The 26666-nt window shown below is 41.5% G+C and overlaps 1 protein-coding gene and 1 pseudogene across 3 annotated transcripts in view; both read left to right on the top strand.

Moving 5' to 3' along the window:
• The window catches only part of DENND5B (DENN domain containing 5B), a 211083-nt gene that overhangs the window by 177581 nt on the left and 6836 nt on the right, over positions 1-26666 (top strand). For all 3 annotated transcript variants that reach the window (XM_004270878.3, XM_004270879.3, XM_049694507.1), the window contains 7 exons: positions 12730-12858; positions 14634-14755; positions 17438-17583; positions 19439-19557; positions 20439-20626; positions 24364-24446; positions 24660-24786. In XM_004270878.3, coding sequence (XP_004270926.1) covers positions 12730-12858; positions 14634-14755; positions 17438-17583; positions 19439-19557; positions 20439-20626; positions 24364-24446; positions 24660-24786 — 914 coding nt within the window. The remainder of the gene's footprint in view (positions 1-12729; positions 12859-14633; positions 14756-17437; positions 17584-19438; positions 19558-20438; positions 20627-24363; positions 24447-24659; positions 24787-26666) is intronic.
• LOC105748062 (glucose-6-phosphate 1-dehydrogenase-like) lies at positions 9784-12241 on the top strand (annotated as a pseudogene).

Here is a 26666-nt window from a genome sequence, read left to right as displayed (position 1 = left end):
TCCTTTCGCATCAACATCTCTCCCAGTTTCCTACCGTTGGCAATCAACTGGTATAATTCCAAGCTCTTCCCACTGAGAGGGCCTCAAAGTAGTAATACCCCAGTAACAATGAGCACAACTAGTGCCCACATATTGGTTTCCAAATACCATTCTCCAATGAAAGGAACCATGGCTCTCTAGAGAAGTGGTTGATTCCAGGACTAAGGAAGGGAAAATATAGGATGAACTTAGTGCATCTTTGGTAAGGCCAGAAAGTAAGGAAGTGCTCAGAAAGTATAGGATCAGGTAATAAAGACATAGGAGGGACATCCCTGGCGGTCTAGTGGTTAAGACACTGAGCTTCCGTTGCAGGGGGAGTGGGTTCGATGCCTGGTCGGGAAACTAAGATCCCACATGCCATATGGCATGGCCAAAAAATAGGAAAAAAAAAAAAAAAAAGACATAGGAGCCAGGCTGAAAGAGCTCCAAATGGCCAAAGCTGAAACAATTTGAGCAACAAAATAGATAACAGTAGTAATAGAGCATAACCCATAAAATAAATATCCAAGAGCCTATTCTAATTAAATAAATAGATGAAAGCAATGGGACAGCTCTTTTTTACAGAAGCATTCCAATTAATAAACGTAGAAGAATGAAGTAGAAAAATTAGTGGTTGAAGGGTCTAAGGTGAAACCAGAATATCTGCATAGTCTCAAAGTATCCTGCCCCAGGAATTTATTAATTACAGAGGAAAAAATAGTAAGTTTACAGTGGAGAAACCCAGCAGACATCTCTTTAAGCAAGTGATCAAGGTTAACATCACTAGTAATAAGACAAAACTAGTAATGTACCCCCGATATGATACACCAAGAAGAGAACATCACTTCTGCAGTGTTCCTACCATAAATGCATAAACTCAGTATAACTATGAGAAAACGTGAGAAAAATCCAAATTGGGGGTCATTCTACAAAATAGTTGACTAGTACTTTTCAAAAGTATCAAAGTCATAAAGACATGAAAAGGCTGAGGAAATATCATGGATTGGAGGAGACTAAGGAGGTGACAACCAAGTGCAATAGGGTTGCTGGATTAGATCCTAGAACAGAAAAAGAACATAAGTGGAAAAACTGGTGAAATCAGTCTGTAGTTCAATTAATAGTGTTGTACCAATGTGAATGTCTTAGTTTGGTTATGTAAGATGTTAACATTAAGGGAAGCTGTGTATACAGGAACTCTGTACTACTTTTATTTTAATTTTTTTAATTATTATTTTTAACATCTTTATTGGAGTATAATTGCTTTACAGTGGTGTGTTAGTTTCTGCTTTATAACAAAGTGAATCAGTTACACATATACATATGTTCCCATATCTCTTCCCTCTTGCGTCTCCCTCCCTCCCACCCTCCCTATCCCACCCCTCTAGGTGGTCACAAAGCACCAAGCTGATCTCCCTGTGCTATGCAGCTGCTTCCCACTAGCTATCTGTTTTACATTTGGTAGTGTATATATGTCCATGCCACTCTCTCACTTTGTCACAGCTTACCCTTCCCCCTCCCCATATCCTCAAGTCCGTTCTCTCAGTAAGTCTGTGTCTTTATTCCTGTCTTACCCCTAGGTTCTTTATGACCTTTTTTTTTTTCTTAGATTCCATATATATGTGTTAGCATACGGTGTACTACTTTTAGAACATTTTTGTAAATCAAATTATTTCCAAAAAATGTGTGTGTGTGCGTTTTTTTGGTTTGTTTGTTTTTTAGTAAATTTATTTATTTATTTATTTATTTACTTTTGGGTGTGTTGGGTCTTCATTTCTGTGCGAGGGCTTTCACTAGTTGCAGCGAGCGGGGGCCACTCTTCATCACGGTGCATGGGCCTCTCACTGTTGCGGCCTCTCTTGTTGCAGAGCACAGGCTCCAGATGCGCAGGCTCAGTAGTTGTGGCTCACAGGCCTAGTTGCTCCACGGCATGTGGGATCTTCCTGGACCAGGGCTCGAACCCATGTCCCCTGCATTGGCAGGCAGATTCTCAACCACTGTGCCACCAGGGAAGTCCCTGTTGTTTTTTTTAAAATTTTTTTGGCTGTGTCAGGTCTTAGTTGAGGCACCAGTGATCTTCGTTGTGTCATGTGGGATCTTTAGTTGCGGCACGTGGGATTTTTAGTTGTGACATGCAAAGTCTTAGTTCTGGCATGTGGGATCTAGTTCCCTGACCAAGGATTGAACCCGGGCCCCCTGCATTGGGAGCACAGAGTCTTAGCCACTGGACCCCCAGGGAAGTCCCAGAGTAGATAGCTCATTATCCAGGGGTATAATTCTTGGTACAGCTGCTGCTCACCTCTTCCTTTGAATGTTAGATCAGTGAGCTGTGACCTCTCTAGTCTAAGCCCCTAAAATTTCTCTCCTGGATTACATCATGGTCCGCATAGTTCAGTGCTTGCCCTACTGTAATTCATCCTCCTCACTGCTAATATGGTGATCCTAGAATAAAGTGCAAATCACTTACCCTGACTGGCAGGGCCCTACTTGATCTGACGCCTGTCTGACTGCAGTATTATTTCCTATCACTCTCTCTTTTTTGTTTCCTCCAGCATGCCAAACTTGTTTCCTGCCCTGGGGCCTTCTTTACCCATTCCCTTCACCTGATAGCTTTTCCCTGAGTCCTACCCCCATAGAATCTCCACAGCTAAGGCTCCTTCTTGTCGTTTGTATCTTGGTTCAAATGTCACTTCCTTCCACTAGCCATCCCTGACCACCTGGTCTACAGCAGCAATCCAGTCACTCTCTTTCAAATTCCCCTATTTTTTAAAAAAATATTTATTTATTTATTTGGTTGCTCTGGGTCTTAGTTGCAGCAGCTGGGCTCCTTAGTTGTGGCAGTCAGGCTCCTTAGTTGTGGCTCACAGTCTCCTTAGTTGCGGCATGCAGGCTCTCAAATTCCCTTATTTTAATTCTTTGCATAATAGCACTTATTTGCTTGTTTGTTTTTCTAATGCTACTTATGAACTTCATGAGAGAAGGGAATCTATCTGACATGTGAAACTGTTGAATTGCAAGTTAGTGTTAACAGAGTGGCACATAATTGGTGCTCAATTAATATTTGTTAAATGAAGGATTTGCCATATTTTAATCTCTTTGAGTGTGGGTAAGAGAATGTGTGTGTGTGTTCATGTGTATGTGTGTGTGTGTGTTTATCTAACATATATACGTGTGTATATATATACATATATATATATATATATATATCCTTATAGCCAAACTGTTACTGAATTATATTGGTTACAGTTTTGAAGATTTAGAAAGGTGGTGATTGCTGAGGTACTTTTTACTAATAAATTTAAAATTTAGAATATAGAAGAAACTTGAGAAGTCATATTGCTTAGCTTCTTCCTTTTATATATGTGGAAACTCAGGCGCAGGCAGATAAAGTCTAAGACCATATATATAGCCAACTAACAGCAGAAATGGAACTAGAACTAAGGTTTCCTGACACAGTTCATGTCTCTTTCTAACTAGATTCAAGTTCTCAGCCTTTGCCTTGTCATCAGAAAAAATGCCAGGTGTGACTAGGCACAAACAAGTTGGCAGTAGTGTGTGGGTGTACATCACCCTAAATATAATTTAGTATAACCTTGAAGAGTCTATATTTGTTCAGGATACTCAACAAAAAGTTGATTTCCTATGACTTCTCACTTAAGGGTTACTTTGGCTTTTAATTTTCAGACTTTGCCTGAAAGAGACCCCTGGGTACCCTAAAGTGATGTTTTAGCCAAATGATAGATACTTGTAATAAAACTTAACTGGTTGATTGCTTTCAAAAGGTGTCTAGTATGGTAGAAAGGCATTGCCGAGAAAAGACAAGCTGACTTCCTAGGGTTTTTCCCTAAGATTTTATTATTAAAAATTTTAAACATACAGCCAAGTCAAAAGATTTTATAATGAATGCATCCATATACCCACAACATAGATTCTACATTTTTCTATGGCTTTTTTAAAAAATGGGGTAAAATATATATCTCATAAAATTTACCATTTTAACCATTTTTATGTGTATAGTCAGTGGCATTAAGTACATTTGCAGTAGTACAACCGTTACCTCTATCCATCTCCAGAACTTATTGTCATTGTAAACTGAAACTCTGTACCCATTAAACAATAGCTCCTCAAGCCCCTGGTAACCACTGTTCTATTTCCTGTCACTGTGAATTTGACTATTCTAGGTACCTCATATAAGTGGAATCATGCTTTTTGTGTCTAGTTCGTTTCACTTAGCATAGTATTTTTGTGGTTCATCCGTGTTACAGCATGTATCAGAACTTCCTTACTTTTTAAGGCTGAATAGTATTCCGGTGTATGTATATACCACATTTTGTTATTCCACTCATTCATCGATGGGCATTTGGGTTGTTTCCACCTTTTGGCTGTTTTGAATAGTGCTGCTATGAATGTGAGTGTACAAATATGTGTTTGAGTTCCTGCTTTTAGTTCTTTTGGGTGTGTACCCAAAAATGGAATTGCTTGATCATACAAAAAATAATAATAATAATAATAGGCTGAACTTGGGTCATCTGTCCACTCTTGTCTAGTCATCTATGACCAGGTAAGGGCATGGTCACAGGAAGCCAGTTAAATCAATTTATTATTTCCTTAACCAGAGGACTTGATATTCTTTTTTTTTTGTGGTACGCGGGCCTCTCACTGTTGTGGCCTCTCCCGTCGTTGCTGAGCACAGGCTCCGGACGCGCAGGCTCAGCGGCCATGGCTCACGGGCCCAGCCGCTCCGCGGCATCAGCAGGCAGACTCTCAACCACTGCGCCACCAGGGAAGCCCCAGGACTGGATATTCTTTCATTGATAAAGATAGGCTCTGCCTGGAAGCTAGATCAAAATCAGAAGTCTACTTGCTGTCCTCAGGAGCAGAGAGATGGATGCCTGATCACCCAGCTCCATGCCATTGATCCTCATACTAAGGGGACTGATGTCGTCTCAGAAAGGCCCTGCCGAAACACTGCCCATGGTTCTCTCTCCCTTTTCTCTGCTTCATTCTGCCTCTTTAAGATAACTTTATATGTATTGTTGTTCTTATTCTTGATACGTTTACTTTAACTCTCAGTGCACGGGCTTATTTCTGTTTCTAAGTTCTTGGCAAGTACTTCATTGTAATCCCTAGTTGCTAGCGAGATAGTTGATGTAGATGCTTTTCCTTAAAGAGAAACACCCAAGTAATATTTCTAAACTTCGGTTTCTTTCACTATGGGCACTTAAAAACTTGTTTTTTAAAGATTAGGTAGCAAAGATATCTGAGTTCACGCATTCTGTGGGACACATTCCCTGGCAGTACCTCCTGTTTCCCACATTTCTCTCTTGAAGCAAAGCCACTGGCAGTGTAGAGACTTTGAGTCCTCATAGTTGTCAAGTGTCTTGGTACCAGATTGCTTAGCAGCTGGCATGAGTCCAGACATGTCTACAGGCTATCCCCTGTTATCTCTGACAACTCCCCAGGACCTTCATAGATGCCAAGTATCACCATACTGTCAGTTATAGAATGATTCTTTTCTTCCAAAGAGAAAGGCTTGGGACAGTAAATATTAATAATTGTACAAGTTGTTGTCTACTTATAAAAGAGGAGTATTACCATGCCGTTACCATTATTACCAATTTCTTTCCAGAGTAGCTGTGCATATATCATCTAGCCATTCAAACTAGCACGGGCTTTCTCTAGTTGCCGTGAGCAGGGGCTACTCTTCATTGCGGTGCGCGGGCTTCTCATTGCAGTGGCTTCTCTTGTTGCGGAGCACAGGTTCTAGGCACACGGGCTCAGTAGTTGTGGCTCTCGGGCTCTAGAGTGCAGGCTCAGTAGTTGTGGCACACAGGCTTAGTTGCTCCGCGGCATGTGGGATATTCCCAGACCAGGGCTCGAACCCGTGTCCCCAGAATTGGCAGGCGGATTCCTAACCACTGCGCCACCAGGGAAGTTCCCCAACTTTTATTCTTAATGACAAAATGCAATTAATAATGAGGGGCATAGTAGAACATTACATGATTGAGGAGATTGTGAGTACTATAATCCAAGTATAGATATTCTGAATATGTAAACAAATGAACAGGATATCTGAGTAAACCCTAGAAATATCTGGTTTACGATGGGAATAAATTACTTGAGGGTAAATTGGCTACTCACTTTATCTTTTTATAACTAATGTCTGCATATGAGCTGTGAGCATCTGGCTTTATTCTACACTAAAGTTAAATAGTCACGATTGATTTTGTTACCCTCAGAAGGAATATTTGAGGAATTTTTATGACTATACAGAATGTGGGCTCACACTAAAATTGGCTAATTCCTTAATCTCTCTAATAAATATTATTGTGTTTCATTGGTGATACAGTGAAATAAGCACCAGTTTTGGACTCAGGAAATGTGGATTCAAATTTAGTTGCTGCCACTCTCAGGAATCATTCAGTTTTAGGGAACAGAAGCCCGTTCAAACTAGCTTCAGCAGAAAGGAGGATTTATGGGAGATACATGAGGGTATTTTCCAGAATCCAAGCACAAGAACTGTGGCTGGATTGGAAACAGTTTTGTCCAAGGTTACTCTCCATCTCAGAAGAAGCAAATTGTCCCTGCTTTTCCCTCCACTTCTGCTGCTTCTCCTCCCCTCTGTCCCTTTCCCTCCTTTTCTGCTTTACTGTGAACATGCTCTCCCAAGCCCTGGCCTTAACATCCCTTATTTAAGCATTCAACAAAAACTAACTTGGTTTTTCAGTGTACTAATTTCCAGTTTCTGAGAGAAAATCTGATTGGCTCAGCTTAGATCAGGCAGATAGATGCTGCTTATCCATTCAGTTCTAGCTGAAGGATAAGGAGCATCGTCATGGTGGTACCTGAAGTTGTTGCTTCTGGTTCTTCTGGGTCTGTAGAAGGAGAGCTTCTCCAAGAATGTGAGTACCAGGAAGAAATGATTGGTAAAAAATGGGTGGCATCTCTAGAATATGTACTATTTCTGTGACCTTGGGTGGGTCACTTAGTCTCGATGAATCTCAGTTTTCTCATTTTTGAAGTGAAATAATGATGGTCTCCCTCTCACTAGTTATTGTGACAATCAGATAAGACAGAATACATAAAAATTAGAAAGCTTTGTACCAGGGTTGGAAACAAATCAAATAAATAAGCTATTTAAACCACACCATGTTTGCTTTTCTGTGAATTAACAGGATCTGTTTTATTTTAATTTTTATTTTTGGCTGCATTGGGTCTTCGTTGCTGTGCACGGGCTTTCTCTAGTTGCGCCAAGTGGGGTCTACTCTTCATTGCAGTGCGTGGGCTTCTCATTGCAGTGGCTTCTCTTATTGCGGAGCATGGGCTCTAGGCACATGGGCTTCAGTAGTTGCAGCATGTGGGCTCAGTAGTTGCAGCATGCGGGCCCTAGAGCACGTGCGCCTCAATAGTTGAGGTGCATGGGCTCAGTAGTTGTGGCACGTGGCCTCAGTAGTTGTGGCACGTGGCCTCAGTAGTTGTGGCTTGTGGGCTGTAGAGTACAGGCTCAGTAGTTGTGGCACACGGGCCCAGTTGCTCCACGGCATGTGGGATCCTCCCAGACCAGGGATCAAACCCGTGTCCCCTGCATCGGCAGGCGGACTCCCAACCACTGCACCACCAGGGAAGTCCCCAGGATCTATTTTAGAAGTAATACTTGTATAATATTATGCTGAGTATCATTGTAATTACCTATAATAAATTATTCCAATTAAAAAGATTCAAATGGGGGCTTCCCTGGTGGCGCAGTGGTTGAGAGTCCGCCTGCCGATGCAGGGGACATGGGTTCGTGCCCTGGTCCGGGAGGATCCCACATGCTGCGGAGCAGCTAGGCCCGTGATCCATGGCCGCTGAGCCTGTGCGTCCGGAGCCTGTGCTCTGCAATGGGAGAGGCCTCAACAGTGAGAGGCCCGCGTACTGCAGAAAAAAAAAAAAGATTCAAATGGTATAACTACACAGAAAAAATTTTAATAGATTTAAAGTTGAATAACACAACACATATAAATTGTTTTAAAGCATAAAATTAGATATAGATTTACAAAGCAACAGAATTTTTTTAGCTTTTTATATACACTAGGCCCTAGAGGGAGCAAAGAAGGATTCAAGACTAGTAAGAAGTATTGGGTTCCTCATCCTCAGGGAGCTTCTGTCAAGCTGAGAAAAATGTATACCAAGAGAAAATGATAAAAGTAGTAATGCACAATAAATGCAAATCACACTATAGAATTCCGTAAATTAGAGAGGTCATTGAAGGCTGTCATGGTCAAGGAAAGCTTTCTAGAAGAAGCTGGGATTTCAAACATGAATAGAATCAAATAAGGAAGCTAGAAGAGAGTAAGTATTTCAGGTAATAAAATACAGAGTCTTATAAGTTAACTGCTTGGAATAGAATTTTTTAATAGGAAAATATGTTGAGGCCAAGGGGTAATGGGCCTTGAATGCAGGCCTGAGCAGTTCAGGCTATATCCCGTGAGCTTTTGAATATTCTGGGACAAAGGAATTACATTAGGAGGCAATTTTTTAGGCAGAGTAATTTCCCTGGTGCCAGTGAACAAGGGGCTTGAGGAGAAGAATCTGGTGGCCTCATCTGCTGATTCCCATGCTTCCTGACAAAAAACACAAAACAACACAAAAAAACAAACAAATAAACAAAAATTAGTGCAAACATTTTTATGATGGGAGTGCTGATAGCCACCTAAATAAAAGAGGTTTCACTTTATGTATTCCAATCCTTCCCATTTTCCTTTAACATAACATTGTTTTTCAAATAATTATTTCCCATTTTGACATTCTTCACCTATCATGTCTCCAGATACTTAAGACCAGCATGAAACTAATTTCAGTAGACTATACTGTTTTAGAGTAGGAAGAACACTTAGGGAAAGATTATACAACATACGTACTTACCAAACCTCATATAGATTCATTTCTGGTGGATACACTTTGATCAACTTGGTATTCCTGGATCATGTGAGCTCTAACCTGGCACTGCACTCATGGGGGGACCTTGTACATACTGTGGAACTTTAAGTGGTAAATACCTGAGCATTTCCCCCTTGTTGCTTTTTGTCAACTGTGTCATCATTTGGGCAATGTCAGTAGTTGAGGAACAGCCAGTGCTGTTTCCTAGGCTCATTTTGGAGGTGCCTGTGTGGGTCATCCTACCACTGCCGCCACCACCAGAACCAGGGTCTAAGCGGGACTTGCCTGACACCAGCTTTCTCCATTCATGACCGTGTGTAATGGTATTAGCCCTTTAAAGATAAATTGTCTGTCATAATTTCTGAAAAAAATTCTTAGAGGTGAGGTTGGTTAACGAAACGGCAACAAAATTTTCTTTTATTTCCTCATTCTGACTTGTTTTTAAGCCATCTCTTTAAGCCTCACTTGTGTGATGTGATAATGCTTTACATTTTATCAAGAGTGTTTGATCAGACGCAAGACAGGCTGCCCCAGACGGGAAGCCTGAGCAGCCAGCCGAGCCACCCTGCCCCTGCTGGGGGAGGAGCCACAACGAGGCTGCCTAATGGGGCTGGTTTGACCTGAGCAGGTGACCAATGGCCAGGGGACGAGGAGGTGAGGGGGTGGGGCTGCAGAGGGCCTGCCTACAAACGGGGTCGAGGGGCGTGACCACACTGCAGAAGTGGAGCCCTTCCGCCCAGGGCTGGCGAGAAAGCCAAATTGCAGGGGCGGTGTGGGTCAGGGATGTGGACCTGTGCGAACAGCATGGAGATGCACGGGCACTCACGAGGCATCCAGGACATGGAACAGCTGCGCTGGGGACCACAGGTGACCCGTGGCCCGGCAACCAGCGCAGAGAGCATCATGGCAGAGCAGGTGGCTCTGAACCAGACCCGGGTGTGTGGGATACTACGGGAAGAGCTGTACCAAAGTGATTCCTTTCACCAGTTTGATACACGTATCTTCATAATCATGGGCGCATCCAGCAACCTGGCCAAGAGGAAGATCTACGCCACCATCTGGTGGCTGTTCTGGGGTGGCCTTCTGCCAGAAGATACCTTCATCATGGGCTACGCCCTCTCCCACCTCACAGTGGCCAATACACGCAAGTGGAGCGAGCTATTCATCAAAGCTACCCCAGAGGAGAAGCCCAAGCTGGAGGAGTTCTTTGCCCGCAACTCCTATGTGACTGGCCATTATGATGATGCGGCCTCCTATGAGCGCCTCAACAGCCACATGAACACCCTCCACCAGGGAACGTAAGCCAACCGCCTCTTCTGCCTGGCCTTGCCCCCCAAAGCCTATGAGGCTGTCACCAAGAACATCCACAAGACCTGCATGAGCCAGAGAGGCTGGAACTGTATCGTCATGGAGAAGCCCTTTGGGAGGGACCTGCAGAGTTCCAACCACATTTCCTCCCCATTTCATGAGGACCAAATCTGCCGCATCGACCACTGCATGGGCAAGGAGATGACCCAGAACCTCACGGTTCTGAGGTTTGCCAACAGCATCTTCAGCCCCATCTGGAAGTGTGACAACATATCCTACGTCATTCTCACCTTCAAGGAGTCCTTTGGCACTGAGGGCTGCTGGGGCTACTTCAATGACTTTGGGATCATCTGAGACGTGATGGAAAATCACATCCTGCAGATGGTGTGTCTGGTGGCCGTGGAGAAGCCCGTCTCCACCGACTCAGATGACGTCCGTGATGAGAAGGTCAGGATGTTGAAATGTATCTCAAAGGTGCAGGCGAGCAATGTGGTCCTGGGCCAGTACATGGGGAACCCCAACGGAGAAGGTGAGGCCACCAAAGCATACCTGGACAACCCCATGGTGCCCCACGGCTCCACCACCGCCACCTTTGCAGTTGTCATCCTCTATGTGGGGAACGAGAGGTGGGACAGGTGCCCTTCATCTTGCGCTACGGCAAAGCCCTGAATGAGCACAAAGCTGAGGTGCCTCTGCAGTTCCGAGACGTGGCCGGTGACATCTTCCAGCAGCAGTGCAAGCACAGCGAGCTGGTGATCCGCCTGCAGCCCAACGAGGCCGTGTACACCAAGATGATGACCAAGAAGCCCAGCATGTTCTTCAACCATGAGGAGTCGATGCTGAACCTGACCTATGGCAGCAGATACAAGAACGTGAAGCTCCCAGATGCATATGAGCACCTCATCCTGGACATCTTCTTTGGGAGCCAGACGCACTTTATGTGCAGTGAGGAGCTCCAGCAGGCCTGGTGCATCTTCACACCACTGCTGCCCCAGATCGAATGGGAGCAGCCCCAGCCCATCCCCTACATCTACAGCAGCTGAGGCCCCACAGAGGCAGATGAGCTGATGAAGAGAGTGGGCTTCCCATACAAGGGGACCTACAAGGGGTGAACTCCCACAAGCTCTGAGCCCTGAGCACCTGGTCCCCACTCCCACCCGCCTTGGCCCTGTCTCTCTGTCCTTCCCACTGTCTGACCCCACTTCAGGAGGACTTCGGGACCATAAACGTCAGCCTCACATTACCAGCCCCGGGCCTAGGCCACCCTGTGCCACTGCTGCCTTGGGCCCAGCTACATTCCTCAACCACCAAGCCTCGGAGAGTCGTGCTGTGACCATCCCCAGCCACCACTGAGCCAGCTTCTGTCCACAAGACTGAGCCCCAGTGGAAGGAAGGAGGGTGGCTCTTCATCTATCCTGGCTTCTTCCGAGGCCTGGAGTTAGGAGCCACAGGGAGGGGCAGTGATAGGCCTCATGATCTGTATAAGTCAAGTCATTATGCTGTACACCTTAAACTTATACAGTGCCGTGTGTCAATTATACCTCAATAAAACTGGGGGGGAAAAGAGAATGTGTGTGTTTTACTGGGAGGATATTCCTTACTCTGAATGCTTGGAATCATCAGAGAAAAGGGTTTGTTGCAATATTTATTACAGCTGAGATGAGTCATTCTGTACATTAAAAAAAAAAAAAATCAAAGGAAGGGATGGTGGGTCACAATCACAAAGACTTTTCAGTGAGTCATTGTAGTGGTTCTATAATTATCCTGTCCCTTAGGCTTGGCCTTCCTGCTCGATCCTTCTTTCTCCTTAGGAGGAGAATCATTAGATAAATTCAGTCCTGCTGGGTATGGCATCAGCTTCTACACAGAATGCTAATATATACATATATGTAACATTCATTTGGGGGTTGACCACACAGTTTGTTTGTGGCCACACAATTTCCTAAGTCTCTCAAATGTTTAAGAATTTTGAATTTATTAGTATAGTACAGCTTGTATTCTAATGCCATAGAAAATGCGATTTCATATTTTCCATATGTTGTCAGGGCAATTTGAAAAATGATTCAGTGGATTAAAGTTGTAGCAGATACTTCAACTGTAGAACAATTATTCTGAATAAGAACTTGAATATTCAGCCTGTTTTATTGCTTTTATTTTTCTGAGTGTCAGGAATAACCAAGTGCCAGTTTATAGGTATCTATGAGCCTGAAACAAGAATAAATAAAACCTGAAAGAGTGAATGACTGTTAAATGCTTTATCTTAGGATACTGCCTGTGTGCTCATGTTGTAATGGTAATTCTGCTGTTGGACTAATTTCGTGATTCAGGTGGAACACTTGAAGTTTAATCAACATAAATTGTGTGTTGCCTGTTGCTTCCTCTAAGTACAAAATAACTTTTCTGTGCACGGTGCCGTAACTCTTCAGTTCTTTTCCAGTTCAAGGTTAGCCTTAGGATTTACATCTTTGCTGTTTTACTATTCTTTAGGCATATTCAAAACATGAGTGAGATCAAGACTGATGTCGGACGAGCTCGAGCATGGATAAGATTGTCTCTAGAAAAGAAGCTCTTGTCCCAGCATCTCAAGCAGTTGCTCTCTAACCAACTGCTCACAAAGTAAGAGATGGCCTCTTGAGGCATTTCTGTTTCCGTGACCTGTGTGCTTACAAAATACATTGCATAGGCTGCCACGCTGGTTTCTTCAGCCTGAGTTGCTGACTCCTCTGCACATGAACTCTTCCTTTCTAACAGGCACATGCTTCAGAAACTCTGTGTCATGACCTCCTATTTGATTATATCTGGGAGGGTACAGATTTCAGAGCCAAGGGGCAGATTGTGCTACTCTGTTCAGAACAAAAGCTGATAGTCCCACAGCTGAGAGTAACATCCAAAAGATGGATGGAATTTATGTAAACCGTATATCATATTGTAAAGATCACAACAAAACCAGGAGTGGTAAAAAAATAAAAAGGTCCACAGGAAAGGGCTTCTCTGAGAGTCTTGCTAATACTTACATTTAGTAGTTTAGAGCCAGGAAACCAGTCAAGTGCATATTAGTTAATAGTTAACTGTTTTGATAGTTTCCCTTTACCCCATCAAGAAACCTTGGATGAAATGCGTCATCCAGCTAATATGTATAGTAGAACTAATTTGAAGGTTGAGGACTTTGAGTTCTCTAGACCAAAGGTATGCAAAGAATTCAAAAGAGACCTCAAACGTGACAGTGTTGGAATGCCACCCAATTCTTTTTGTGATTTTGCATTTGTACATATCACTGTTGGGTTAAGTTACTCTCTGGAGCATTTTAGGATGAGTCTTAATGTCCAAAGAATAGGTTTGATAAAGAGTGTGTGATGTGAAGTACAGTCTGTGAACCTGACCTTGTTCTCTTAAAACTGATTACTCTCCCCACACCTTATCCCCACCCATAAGTCACTTGCCCTTTGTGGCCAAAGTACAAAGAAGAAGATGATAATCATTTAAAATCTTACTACATAAAGGTGACTACTAAGTATTTCACATGTTTTCTTCTGTACTTCTGTACATGTTCTCTTAGTTAAGATTATACTATATTTGCAATTCAGCATCTTTTTTGGCTTAATATTATACCATAACATTTTCTATATCATAAGGATTTAGCCTCTGAAATCTGAATGCCTGTGTTCAAATACTACCTTAACTATTCACTATTTGAGTAGCCTTAGACAAAATACTTAACTTCACTGTATCTCTGTTTTCCTCATCTATAAAGGGAGAATGCTAATAGACTTACCTCTCGTGGTCACGAGAATTAAATATATTAATAATTTTAAAATACTTGGAAAATGCTTAAGTGTAAGTGCTTAATAAAAAGTTATTTATTATTTTGTAGTTTTGTTTTTGTTAAAACTCTTCCTAAACTTTATTTTTAATGGGTATACAATGATATATTTTTACTTTTACAAATAATATTCAAGTGGACATTTGTGAGTAAATCTTTGCCCACATTTCATATTATATCCCTAGGACTGAGCCCTTAAAGTAAAATTAATGAGTCAAAGAATATGATTGGTTCAAAATAATTATTACCAACAAATTGCTTTTCTGAAATTTTCAGTTCCACTTTCTATTATTCACTGCCACCCCCTACCCCCCATCAGCAGTGGTCATCACTTTTAAATCTTTATTACTTTAAGAGACAAAATGGATTCATGGCAGGTTATTTCTTTAATTACTAAATAGATTTAAATTTGTTATTAACTGTATATGTGTTCATTTTTGTGAATTGTCTGTTCTTTCTAGATTAAAGTTTCTACCCATAGTTTGTCTAAGTGGAGATGTTTATTTTTAGTGGAAGACATAATGAAAAATATACTATACTATTATTTTGTGCTTGTCTTACCCTTTCCTAGGAAGCTTTATAAACGTTATGCTTTTCTACGTTGTGAAGAAGAAAGAGAGCAGTTTCTTTACCATCTTCTTTCCCTCAATGCTGTGGACTATTTCTGCTTCACCAGTGTGTTCACCACTATCAGTAAGTCTGGAGAATTGACTGTTAAGTGAAGAGTTGCTCAGATGACTAATGGAATAAGGGTTTATAGTTTTTAAAACGAGACATATCACAGCACAGTGAGTCACACACTGTGACATCCACCACCACCCCCGCCCTACCCCATCTCCATTTATGAATGAAGGTTGTGCCCCAGCAGCCGGAGATGCTGCTGGAAGACCACCCTCAGCTGTCAGCTCCTGTGGGGAGTGTCTCACCAAAGAAAACTACCTTACCTGAAGCTATCCCTCCTACCGGAGCTGGCCAGCATCCCTGCCTGATCCATGGGCTGTCCCAGAACTCACTGTGGGACCAGCTGAGCACTCACAGCATCAGAGCTCAGCTTCTGCCTCAGCCCATCCTGCTTTCTTCCTCACATTCTGCATGCTAATTTCTGACTCACAGTCTGCTTCCCGGGAAACCCAGTCTGCAGTAGGAATTGGGATGGACGTAAAGAAAAATGTTTTATTAAACAAATATTCCAATATCTTACCTGAAACACATAAATTCAAAGAATCAGTATATGATAATAAACTTATATAACTGAACATCATTAAACTTTGAAGATTCAGAAAGACTTCAGGATCTTGCTGGGTGTTGTAGGTCTATAGAGGGAGGAAATGATTGGAGATGTGTTTTTGATAAATTGAATTACAGCATTTATTCTGTTACAGTGCATCCCCTTCCCTACTTTGGAGAATTTTTACTTGTATCAGCAGTTTTATTCAGTTGCAAGTATCAGAAGCTTGGAAAATAGTGGTGTAAAGAAATCGGTTGTTTTAATTTTCTTACACAGGGATAAGTCTTGGGGTAGGCAGTCCACAGTGCTATCACGGACCCAGGCTCTTTGACAGTTATCAGTGCATGCTGACCGCCTCCAGCGATGGCTGTTCTCAGTCTACCCTCCAGCCCAAAGAGGGAAGGAGTGCCAAGGAAGAGGGGTTAGAATCTGTGCTAGAAAAACATAGTTTTCTAAGAAATCTCAATAAATATCACCAATATTTCACTGGGCACAGTTGTGTAGGTTTTGGCCTTCAAAGTCTCTGGTAGAGGCAGACAAGGGGAAAATGGAGTTGGAATGGTTATTGGGCCAACCTATATTATCTTTCAAGCTACTATTAGTTTACTAGAAACTAAGGTGTTATATACAGTTTTGAAAGAGAAGAGTTAGGATCCTAAGTTCCTCCCCATATATGCAGGTTTCTCTTCATCTGAGGAGCTCTTTCAATTAGAGGAATCGAAATACTTCATGAAATAAATATTCTGAGTTTAATAATATTGCTCTTTTTCTACTTTATGAAATCATTGTTGTGCATCTGTGAGCCCTTTGCAGCCACAGAACTGCTGACCTTAAACAGGCCTTTTTCGGTAGCTTTTCTAATCCTGTCAGTGAAAGAAATGAAAGTAGCCTCTGGGGCCTAAAATAACATCTTGCACTAACCTCTTCTGCTTTCAGTTTCAAAAATCATTTGAGTCTCATGATTACTAAACCATGAAAGTATGGCCTTCCCTCTGACATTTTCCTTTCCTTCAGCCAAAATAAAAGGACAGATAGGGAGGTTATTCACCCAACAGAAAGTCGTCTATGTAAAGTTAGGGAAATGAACCATTTATCCCATTCATTTCGCTCATCTAAGAGCACATTGAAGCATGAGCTCCTATTGTGAGGCTGTATCTGAGCCTCTTATCCAATAAATGTTTTTAATTCTACGTGTAGTTCTTTCAAGGAGGGCTTTCTATTAGCTCTCTTTGGCTGAATGAACAGAAATCCTGAGAATACCAACCAAAATATTGATTCTACCCTGCTTTAAAAACAAAAAAAAAAGTATGGCTCTGAGGGATAAAAATATGCTAATGTGTTTGAGCCATCCCCATTTTTTAAAGGAAATGGAGGTATGTGTAATGCCTGGGTGGTTTCCACATTTGAGCAAAGGATGGTGATAGGACAGTGACATCTAGTGGTGTGCCTTTTGAAGAGCCCTCAGAGGCGAAAGATTTCTTACAGATCCCTTTCCATATCCTGATTCTTTCCCTGGGGCACCTCTTGTACATGAGTCACCTTTCCAGGTTGTAGTTTATAGACTTCATATTATGTCCAGAATGGAGGTGCTGTTGTTTATTATTCTTGGCTTTGCATATTGGACTGTAAAACTGGGATGGGAAAGTTCTGGAGTGCAGTGCTTTTAAGGGTTGGCCAAGAAAATCAGCAACAAGAGGATACTATCCAAGAAGTCATCTACCACCTTTTTTTATATGAAACCATACTAGTAACTGTGCTCATTTATACTCGATTCTGGAACAAAATTAATAAAAAACATTAAAACAATGAAAATACTATATAGCACAGTCACTGTTTATGTCCTCAGAGATTCTGGTGCTAATGCCTGGCATTGTTTATAAATGTAGTGGTAATGGTAAGCATGTCATGTACACAGGGTGATGTATATGTGTGGAAACCACAAATATTGGGACTTTTGGCTTATAAACCAGACCTCATCTTTCTAGACTGGAGGAGGTTATGATCCATCTTTTTGTTTAAGTACATCTTGAGAGATCATTAAAAAGCAAATTATCTGTGAAAGCCAGCCGAGTTCTTAATGTATATTTGTTTTGTTATCAGGAGAATTTTATTGTAATTTTGTATTAATTTCAGCATTTTTCTTTCAGTGATTCCGTATAGGTCAGTGATCATTCCCATCAAAAAGCTGAGCAATGCGATCATCACATCGAACCCTTGGATCTGTGTATCAGGAGAACTGGGAGACACGGGAGTAATGCAGATTCCCAAAAATCTCCTCGAAATGACTTTTGAAGTAAGTTCAGCTAAAACCTTTCTTTCTTTTTTTTTTTTTTTGCGTTACGCGGGCCTCTCACTGTTGTGGCCTCTCCCGTTGCGGAGCACAGGCTCCAGACGCTCAGGCTCAGCGGCCATGGCTCACGGGCCCAGCCGCTCCGCGGCATGTGGGATCCTCCCAGACCACTGCACGAACCCGTGTCCCCTGCATCGGCAGGCGGACTCTCAACCACTACGCCACCAGGGAAGCCCAGCTAATACCTTTCTTAGCACAAAGTGTCATACATAGTTCTACACAACGATGCCAGTTTCACTTTTTCATTTTTCCTCGAGTCAAATAATATAAAGAAGTAATTAAGTACACAGGATCATTTTTGGGATTATATACCTAAAGTTGTCTTGAACACGTGAATTTTTCTATTTTTATTGTTATTTTAATTGTTAAGCTCTATTTTTCCACTTATAATGGTGCACTTTGGGGCTTTGCCAGGTCCTATTCCATAATTCCCAGTGCCTAGCACGGAACCTGGCAAGTAGAGAACATTCAAGTAAATGCTTTCCCAACAGTGGTTCTCTTCCAAACTGTAAATTCACCCTGCCTGAACCTAGACAAAGGAACAGGGGAGCTGCTATCCATGCTTTTGGTTTTTAGACCACGTGGTGATATTTATAAAGTGATTTTGCAAAAATAAACCTTTCGCTATGGTAGTCAGTTTTCAGGTCTTACCTGGTGAAATATTCCCATACTTTTGAGCCCACATGCTGGTTGATCCTGGCATGCAGGAAGAAGACAAACAGCTGTTGTTTCAGGAGGGAAATGGTGCTAATTGAAATGTCCTGTTCTCGTGTTCCTTGGAGTCTAGGAATAGCAGTTTCCACTCAGAGTCATAACACTGCCCAAGAGCTTATTTTGACACTATCTATCTAGTGGGGTCACAGCCATCTGTATATAAAAGATTAAAATCCTTGGCTTTTCTTCGACTACCAAGTACGGAACATAAACTGCATTATAAGTCCCATCATTGCTGTTTCTGGACTCTCACATCTGCCTACTTCTTTCCATCTCTGCTGCCACAACTAATTCAAGATGCCATCCTCCCTCACCTAGATCGCTGTGATTCAAAGACGTCAAGGACTTTGAGAACTCGTAGTTCTGATGTCTATGATCTGGGGTCTATGTCAGGGGTAGACCCCAGATCTGGGGTCTATGTCTGGGGTCTGTGATCTTTTATCAGAATTTAAAAGTCAGAATTTAGCTGACATTTATTTTCACCATTCCTATTATCATTGCTTTCTTTTGTACTTGTCCACAAAGGGTCAGGAAGGACACTGATAACTATGTTTTGTTTTTTTTTTTTCTTTTTAACAACAGCTTCAAAGACTTCTAGGTGAGGTTTGAAGTCAGTTCTGCCTTAGTATTTTATTAGAAGCAGAAAACTAGTCATGTTGGTGATTTTTTTGTATCTATAATTGTTTCTCTGACCTCTCTGCAACTAAATCTAAACAGCATCCTTTTCCCACTTCTTGAGATTCTTCTCATCCTTCATAGGCACAAATCACTGACTCTGCAATGTTTCTGGGTTCTCCAATTAGAAATCATCGTTCTTTCCCCAGTGTTCAAGTACCTGTTTACATCTCTACTCCAGGGCATTGTGCAGTCCCTCTAATTTGATAGTTAATGTTCCTATGTCTCCTGTCTCATTAGAAGGGATCTATTAGGTGTGAATATTTTTCTCTAGTGCACAGCAGAACACATTATGCAGAGTGGGTCCTCCGCAGTTGTTAAATTGGATGGAACCATGGCACCACTGCTAAAGCTGAGGGGTAGCAGGAAGGGATCAGGTACTGAGTAACCTGTGGTCCTGTCCCTGCAGTGCCAGAACCTGGGGAAGCTGACTACTGTTCAGATTGGTCACGATAACTCAGGACTGTTAGCCAAATGGCTAGTGGATTGTGTCATGGTGAGAAACGAAATCACAGGACATACATACAGGTAAGTAAATGTCCTTGGGAGCTCAGACTTCTTTTAAGACTCTTTAGACAAGAAAAGGTTTGAGAATTATTTTCATTCCAAAGCTTTCCCGCTGCCTTCTGAATTTTAGTTTAGTTTTTTGGGTGGTTTTGCTTATGTCATAACAAAATTGTGTTATTTTGTTCCAAATACAAAATTGTCCCCAAAATACTTTTAAGAAACTGATTGTGTTTGCTGCTTTTAAGAAACTTTTAAGAAACTGATTGTGTTTGCTGCTAATCCACTAATTAGTCCACAAGTGTTGAAAATGATTGGTGGAAGTCTGATTAAAAAAAAAAAAAAAAGGAAACAAAAAAGAAGCTTAAAATAATGTCAGTAAGAGGAAAGGGTCTTTCAGATGCTCCTGGGCAAAGCCAGCACTCTTCTTTGAGAACATTCTCCTCTTTACTCCTGTAACTTAACTCCCACATTGGCATCTAGTTTGAAGATATTGTTGTTGAAACTAACCCCAGAATTTTAATACAGACGAGGTATGAGAAAATATTAAAGAATTATTTTAATTTGATGATAACGATTTATTCTCTTTATATAAGAGAGAATATCTTTAGTTTTCAGAGACTCATACTAAAGTGCTTGGGAGTAAAATGTCCTGTTTGTAATTTACTTTAAAATACTTTTAACAAAAAATAAAAATGAAGCATATGGCAAAATGTTATGTTTAAGTCATGAGAATAAGGGTGTCTCTTATCTTTTCTACTTTTTTATGTGTTTGAAATTTTTCATAATGAAAAAAGCAACCCACAGGCACTAAAATGATGGGCTTCACCCACGGTGCCATTTAAAAATTCTAATTAAAGCTAGTAAGATATTGGTGATTCTGAAGTTTGTTTCTGTCCTACCAGGTTCCCATGCGGGCGGTGGCTGGGGAAAGGCATTGATGATGGAAGCCTGGAGAGAATTCTCATTGGAGAATTGATGACATCAGCAGCAGATGAGGATCTAGTGAAGCAGTGTCGGACTCCACCCCAGCAGAAATCACCCACCATGGCCAGGAGACTAAGCATCACTTCACTGACAGGAAAAACTACCAGTAAGTAGTTTTTTTATTTTCCAGTGTGTCATGTTGCAGGCATCATGTAGCCATTTCATAGAAAACTGTTGTATTAATGAATTACGGTAAGGAGATTGAAAAGAAAAAAGCTGAGGAAAATTAATTTGAGAGAAAGGCTTTAAGAGTGGGGAGAGAGGGCTTCCCTGGTGGTGCAGTGGTTAAGAATCCACCTGCCAGTGCAGGGGACACGGGTTTGAGCCCTGGCTAGGGAAGATCCCACATGCCGCGGAGCAACTAAGACCATGCGCCACAGCTACCTAGCCTACACTCTAGAGCCTGCAAGCCACAACTACTGAGCCCGTGTGCCACAACTACTGAAGCCCATGCACCACAACTACTGAAGCCCGTGCTCTGCAACAAGAGAAGCCACCACAATGAGAAGCCTGTGCACTGCAAGAAGAGTAGCCCCCACTCACCGCAAGTAGAGAAAGCCCACGCGCAGCAACAAAGACCCAACGAGGCCAATAAAATAAAATAAATTAATTTAAAAAAAAAAAAAGAATGGGGAGAGAAAAAAGGAGGAAAAATAAAGCAGGACATTAACAAATAATTAAAAGCCCCTGAAGAATTTAGATGCTAAAATCCAACAGAAACTGCCTGCTTCTGTTTTAATTAAGCTTTGGAAGTATGAATAAATAATATCTTGCCTGAAACTTAAAGGAGGAATAAGGACAGTTACATGTTACAGTACTCCCACATCTAGTTATCCAGAGCCCCTTTTTCTAAGAGGAATTCTAAAAATTCCTCTCCCTACCCCACCCCCAACTTCCTGTAGAAGTGATAAAACAAAATACTATAAAAAAGTGAATTCTGTGGATAGGACACTATGTTCATATGCCATTTTGAATAGTACAATAAACTTCTAATTTATACTAATGTGGTCTTTAATAGGCTGAATAATGTCTCCCAGGGGTATCAGATTTTAATCCCTGGGATCTGTAAATGTTACTTTATTTAGAAAAAGGGTCTTGGCAAATATAATTAAGTTAAGGAACTTGAGATGGGGAGATTATCCTGGATTACCCAGCTAGGCCCTAAATGCAATCACATGTATTCTTATAAGAGGGAGGCAAAAGGAAATTAGACACACACAGAGGAGAAGACAATAGAAAGATGGAGGCAGAAATAGAAGTGATGCAGCCACAAGCCAAGGAATGCCAGAGCCACCAGAGCTTGAAGAGGCAAGGAGCAGCTTCTTCCACTGAGCCTCCAGAGGAAGTGCAGCCCTGTCCACACCTTGACTTCTGCCTTTGGAATTGTGGGAGAATAAATTTCTGCTTTTTTACATTACCAAATTTGTGGTAACCTAGTACCAGAACCACAGAAAACTAATAAAGAGGCAGTATGATTTAGTGAAAAATCACAGAAGTTTATCAGTGAAGTGGTTTTATTTCAGTTTATAGACAGTAACCATGAGTAGAATAAGAGGTAACTAAGAGGTCCTTAGTTAACTAACAAAGCAGCTTCCTTAGCTATTATTATTCCATATCCATTTCTTAGTACATAGTAATATATTAGCTATTAGAACGATACAGTCTAAAATGTAAAATTATTCTTTCTCAAATGATTCCCTGTATTCATAATTCTTCTCTGCCTTCAGAAGTAAACTTAACACACACACACACACACACACACACACACACACACTAGAATAGCTAAAATAAGGGTAGAGAACAGTGGAATACTCATATATTGCCAGTGGGAATGCAAAAGGAAAAACCATTTGGCAATTTCTTTTAAAGATATACTAACCATACACTTGACCCAGCAGTCCCACTCTAGATATATACCCCAAAGAAATGAATACATATATCTACACCAAGACTTGTACTCAAATGCTGCTAGCAGCTTTATTCATAATAGCCAAAATGGAAACAACCCCAGTGTCCACCAGCTGGTGAGTGGAGAAGCAGATAGTGGTAGATCTAGTCAATGGGATACTATTCAGCAATACTGTGGATATATCTAGCATCACGGATGAATCAAAACTATTATGCCAGGTGAGAGAAACCAGACACAAAGGACCAGACACTATATGATTCCATTTGTATTAAATTCTGGAAAAGCCAATATAATAACGATGAAAAGCAGATCAGCAGTTGACAGGGGTTATGAGCTGGGGAAGGGGATTGACTGAAAAGGGGAACGGGGGAACTTTTGGGGTTGATGGAAATTTTCTATATTATGTTTGTGATGATGGTTATATGTCTATACATCTGTCAAAACTCATCAAATTACACACTTAAAATTGGTGAATTTATTGTATGTAATACCTCAGCTATGCTGATTTAAAATTAAAAAGTGGATTTCAGTTCAGTCCTTCCAAATTATTACAACTTGTGAATCAGTCCAATTTTATGGGGTATTAATGTTTTGAGAGGCCTTATCCCCCGCTTCCAGTCATATTTTCTTTCTCAGTAAGCAGAAAATTTTAAATAATGTGAAACTCAGAGATGGGTACCGTGGTGTTTTTTTCACAGTGTGTGCAAGGTGATATTTAGAGAACTAAACATTTTAAATTGGTTTCAAAGTAATGCTGATCAGCACAGGGTTCATTCGAAATGAATAAAAGCTTTCAACATAGATCTTCATGTTTAAAAGAGAAAGGTACAAGTAAAAAGATTACTAGAAGCTGGAGATGACACAGTATCAGTCCTTCAATTATAACAGGTTTCCATTTTAACAATTTTTTTGCATTGGTATAGAGAAAACTTACTTGAGTCTTACCTGGAAAATGTCTTATGCAAGAAATCCTCCAGCAGTATGAATTTAAAGAGTCTTAAATTCTAGACTGTATAGCATGTCATTTATAGTGTGATATGTGAGTTTGATTTAAGAGTTAATCACTACAAGAAAAGACCAATTATTTAATTTTTCTCTTGTTACTTAGTTCTATCCATGGATGAAACCTGTTTACCACCTTTTTTTCTTTTCCGTCTTTTTCTCTCTTTTTTTTTTTTTTTAATCATTCTTGGGGTTTGGGAGGCAAAGGTGCTTTAGATTCCATTCAAGAAACCCACCAAGCTCTCCCTCAGGAAGGGGGCCTAGGTAAGCAAGTACTGGCTGAGAGAATGAAGCAGTGCCCAGATGGACTAAGTGGCCAGAAAGAAACAGTTCTGGGCTTCGAGGCAGGGTGTCCCCATGTACCTGGCATCTTTAAACATATACCCTTTACTTTTAAGACAACAGCAAAGCACACGATCCAAATTAGGCATTCAGAGCTCCAGAAGCCTTAGTCTGTGCCTGCTAAGGACTCGGAGGTAGGTGGGTTAAGGGGTACCTGAGGAGTGATGCTGTGGGTCTTTCCCACCTCTCTCCTTAGATCTGAGGACTAGTAGCACTTTGTGACAGGCACCATGCCAGATGATTTACACATAATATCTCATTCACTTTTCCCTGTGACCCAAGAGGTGTGTGTTTTCCCTGTTATAGATTGAAGAAACTCAAACTCAGAGGAAGTTAGGTAATTTGACCAAGGTTATGGATTGCAAGTGGTAAGGCTGGGATTTGAATCTTGGGGGTCTCTTGGTTTCTACTCCATTGTGCCAATATGCCTCTCCCTTGGCCAAACTGGCCAAGGCAAGTTTCACGGAACCCTGACAAGCCAGCCTGCTCTGGTGAAGTGTTTCCACCACAGGCAGGCACAGGTGATGTCCTGTAGTACTTTGGTTTATTTCCCTTGCATGAGAATTCAGCCATTATTGATTATTTTTTAGAACCCAATGCTGGACAGATCCAAGAAGGAATTGGAGAAGCTGTGAACAATATCGTGAAACATTTTCACAAACCTGAAAAAGAGGTATGATGGGCTATAAAACTTAATATGGTAGGATTTTAAAGCTGCTTTATACATGATACATAAGGCAATAAAAGGTGCTTTAATTTTCATTTGTAAGCTTTCTAATAGCCACAAAAGATGCTTCATTGCTACTCTCAGCACTTGTTCCTCTCGTATTTTTCTTAAACATCGAGCAAGAGCTTATTCTCCGGCACTGTGTGTTGCGCTCCACAGAGAGGAAGCCTCACTGTGTTGCTGTGTGGAGAGAGTGGCTTAGTTGCAGCACTTGAGCAAGTTTTCCACCATGGCTTCAAATCTGCTCGCATCTTTCACAAGAGCGTCTTCATCTGGGACTTCATAGGTAAATTAAAGCTGGTGTGTGTTGTTACAAGGTCAGCAAAATGTTTCTTAGAAAACTCAAACTCAGGAATTGGAGTGAATAAGAGTTAGTGATAAGGGTGTATGTTTTTAAAAGTAAATATCAAATAAGCAGTATCTGTGCTTTTCATTCAGTCAACAAATATATATATAAATGTCCACAATATTCTAAGCAGTATTCTAGATGCTCAAGATATACATAAAGATAAAAGTAAACAAAACACAGAAATTCCTATGGTTGACAAATTTATAATCTGGTAGGGGCAAACAATACACAAAAACATAACAGATATGCAATTCATCTGATATATTGGAAGGTCATCGTTGATCCGGAAAAAAATAGAGCAAGGTGAAAGGAAATGGAGTGGGGGCACTCTTTTAATTGGGGTCCTTATAGACTTCGTTGACAAGGTAACATTAAGCAAAGACTTCAAGGAAGTGAGCCTTGTGAATACGGGGAAGAGGGCACTGGAGGCTGAAAGAAGGGCCCCGGCAGAGCAGGGTGGGGCTGTGCTTGGCCTTGCATGGAGCAGCAGGGATGTTGGTGGGACTGGAGCGGAGTGAGGGAGAGGGGCTGGGATTGGGAGGAGAGGGTGTTTACTGCCAGAGCCGGTTGTGGAGGGCCTTCTAGGCCTCTGGAAGCACATTGTTCTTTGTACTGAATGGTATGGGAAGTGCCTGGAAGGCCTGGAGCTAAGGAGTGACATCATATAATCTATGTTTTAAAAGGATCACTCTAGTTCCCTGCTGTCCAGTATGGTAACCAGTAGTCACGTGTGGCTATTTAAATTGGCTTAATTTAAATTAAGTTTAACATTCACTCCCTCAGTCACACCAGCCCTACTAGTGGCTGTAGAATTGGACCTTGCAGATGTAGAATATTTTCATCATCATGGAAAGTTCTACTGGAATGTACTGCTCTAGCTCGCTAAACTTTGTGTTCTTTATTTTGCTATGCAGGTTCTTCTACAATTCCCAGTTTCTTTAACAGGGAGATTAATCATTTCATGTTTATAAATAAGGCCTGGATGAAGTAGTTGATTTTATCCAATAACTTTTAGACAAAGAAAGGAAAGTTGACAGAGCTAGGCCCCCTAGAGTGGGTTGTTTTTTTTTCTTTTGGGATGCATAGACTCTTACTGCTCCTGCTTCTGATATGTATATACATAACTCTTCCTCAGATTTTTTTTAAAAATAAATTTATTTACTTTTGGCTGTGTTGGGTCTTTGTTGCTGCACACAGGCTTTCTCTAGTTGTGGCGCACGGGGGCTACTCTTCGTTGCGGTTCGCGGGCTTCTCATTGCCGTGGCTTCTCTTTGTTGCGGAGCACGGGCTCTAGGCACACGGGCTTCAGTAGTTGTAGCACGCGGGCTCAGTAGTTGTGGTGCACGGGCTTAGTTGCTCCATGGCATGTGGGATCTTCCTGGACCAGGGCTTGAACCCGTGTGCCCTGCATTGGCAGGCGGATTCTTAACCACTGCACCACCAGGGAAGTCCCTCTTCCTCAGATTTACTGAAGCAGTTCCATTTCAAGGATTTTGTTGCGCAGTGTTAGCCAGCCATTCTATAACTAGAACAAAGGGCGCCACCTCAATGGCTACCATGTCTTTGCTACTTACTCTTAGAAGGCTCCAGTCTTAACAGACAAGTTCATGGGGTTTTTTTTCTTTGCTGTCAACTGCCATTTCTTGAAGGTATTCTAAAGAGAGTAAACTTCCCAACCGTCTGGAATGCAGTCTAGATTAGAAAATGAACTCCTGGGAGCATATTGTTCTACCGTGAAACATGGGCCTCTAGAATTTATTGTGAAACCAGGATAAAGTAATGGTTTTGGTTTTAGGACTGGCTATAATGCAAAGTGT

Source organism: Orcinus orca, chromosome 11 (assembly GCF_937001465.1).
Source record: "Orcinus orca chromosome 11, mOrcOrc1.1, whole genome shotgun sequence".
In the NCBI taxonomy this organism is placed as follows: domain Eukaryota; kingdom Metazoa; phylum Chordata; class Mammalia; order Artiodactyla; family Delphinidae; genus Orcinus; species Orcinus orca.
Note: the sequence above shows the minus strand (reverse complement) of the source record. Positions and strands in the feature narration are given on the sequence as shown.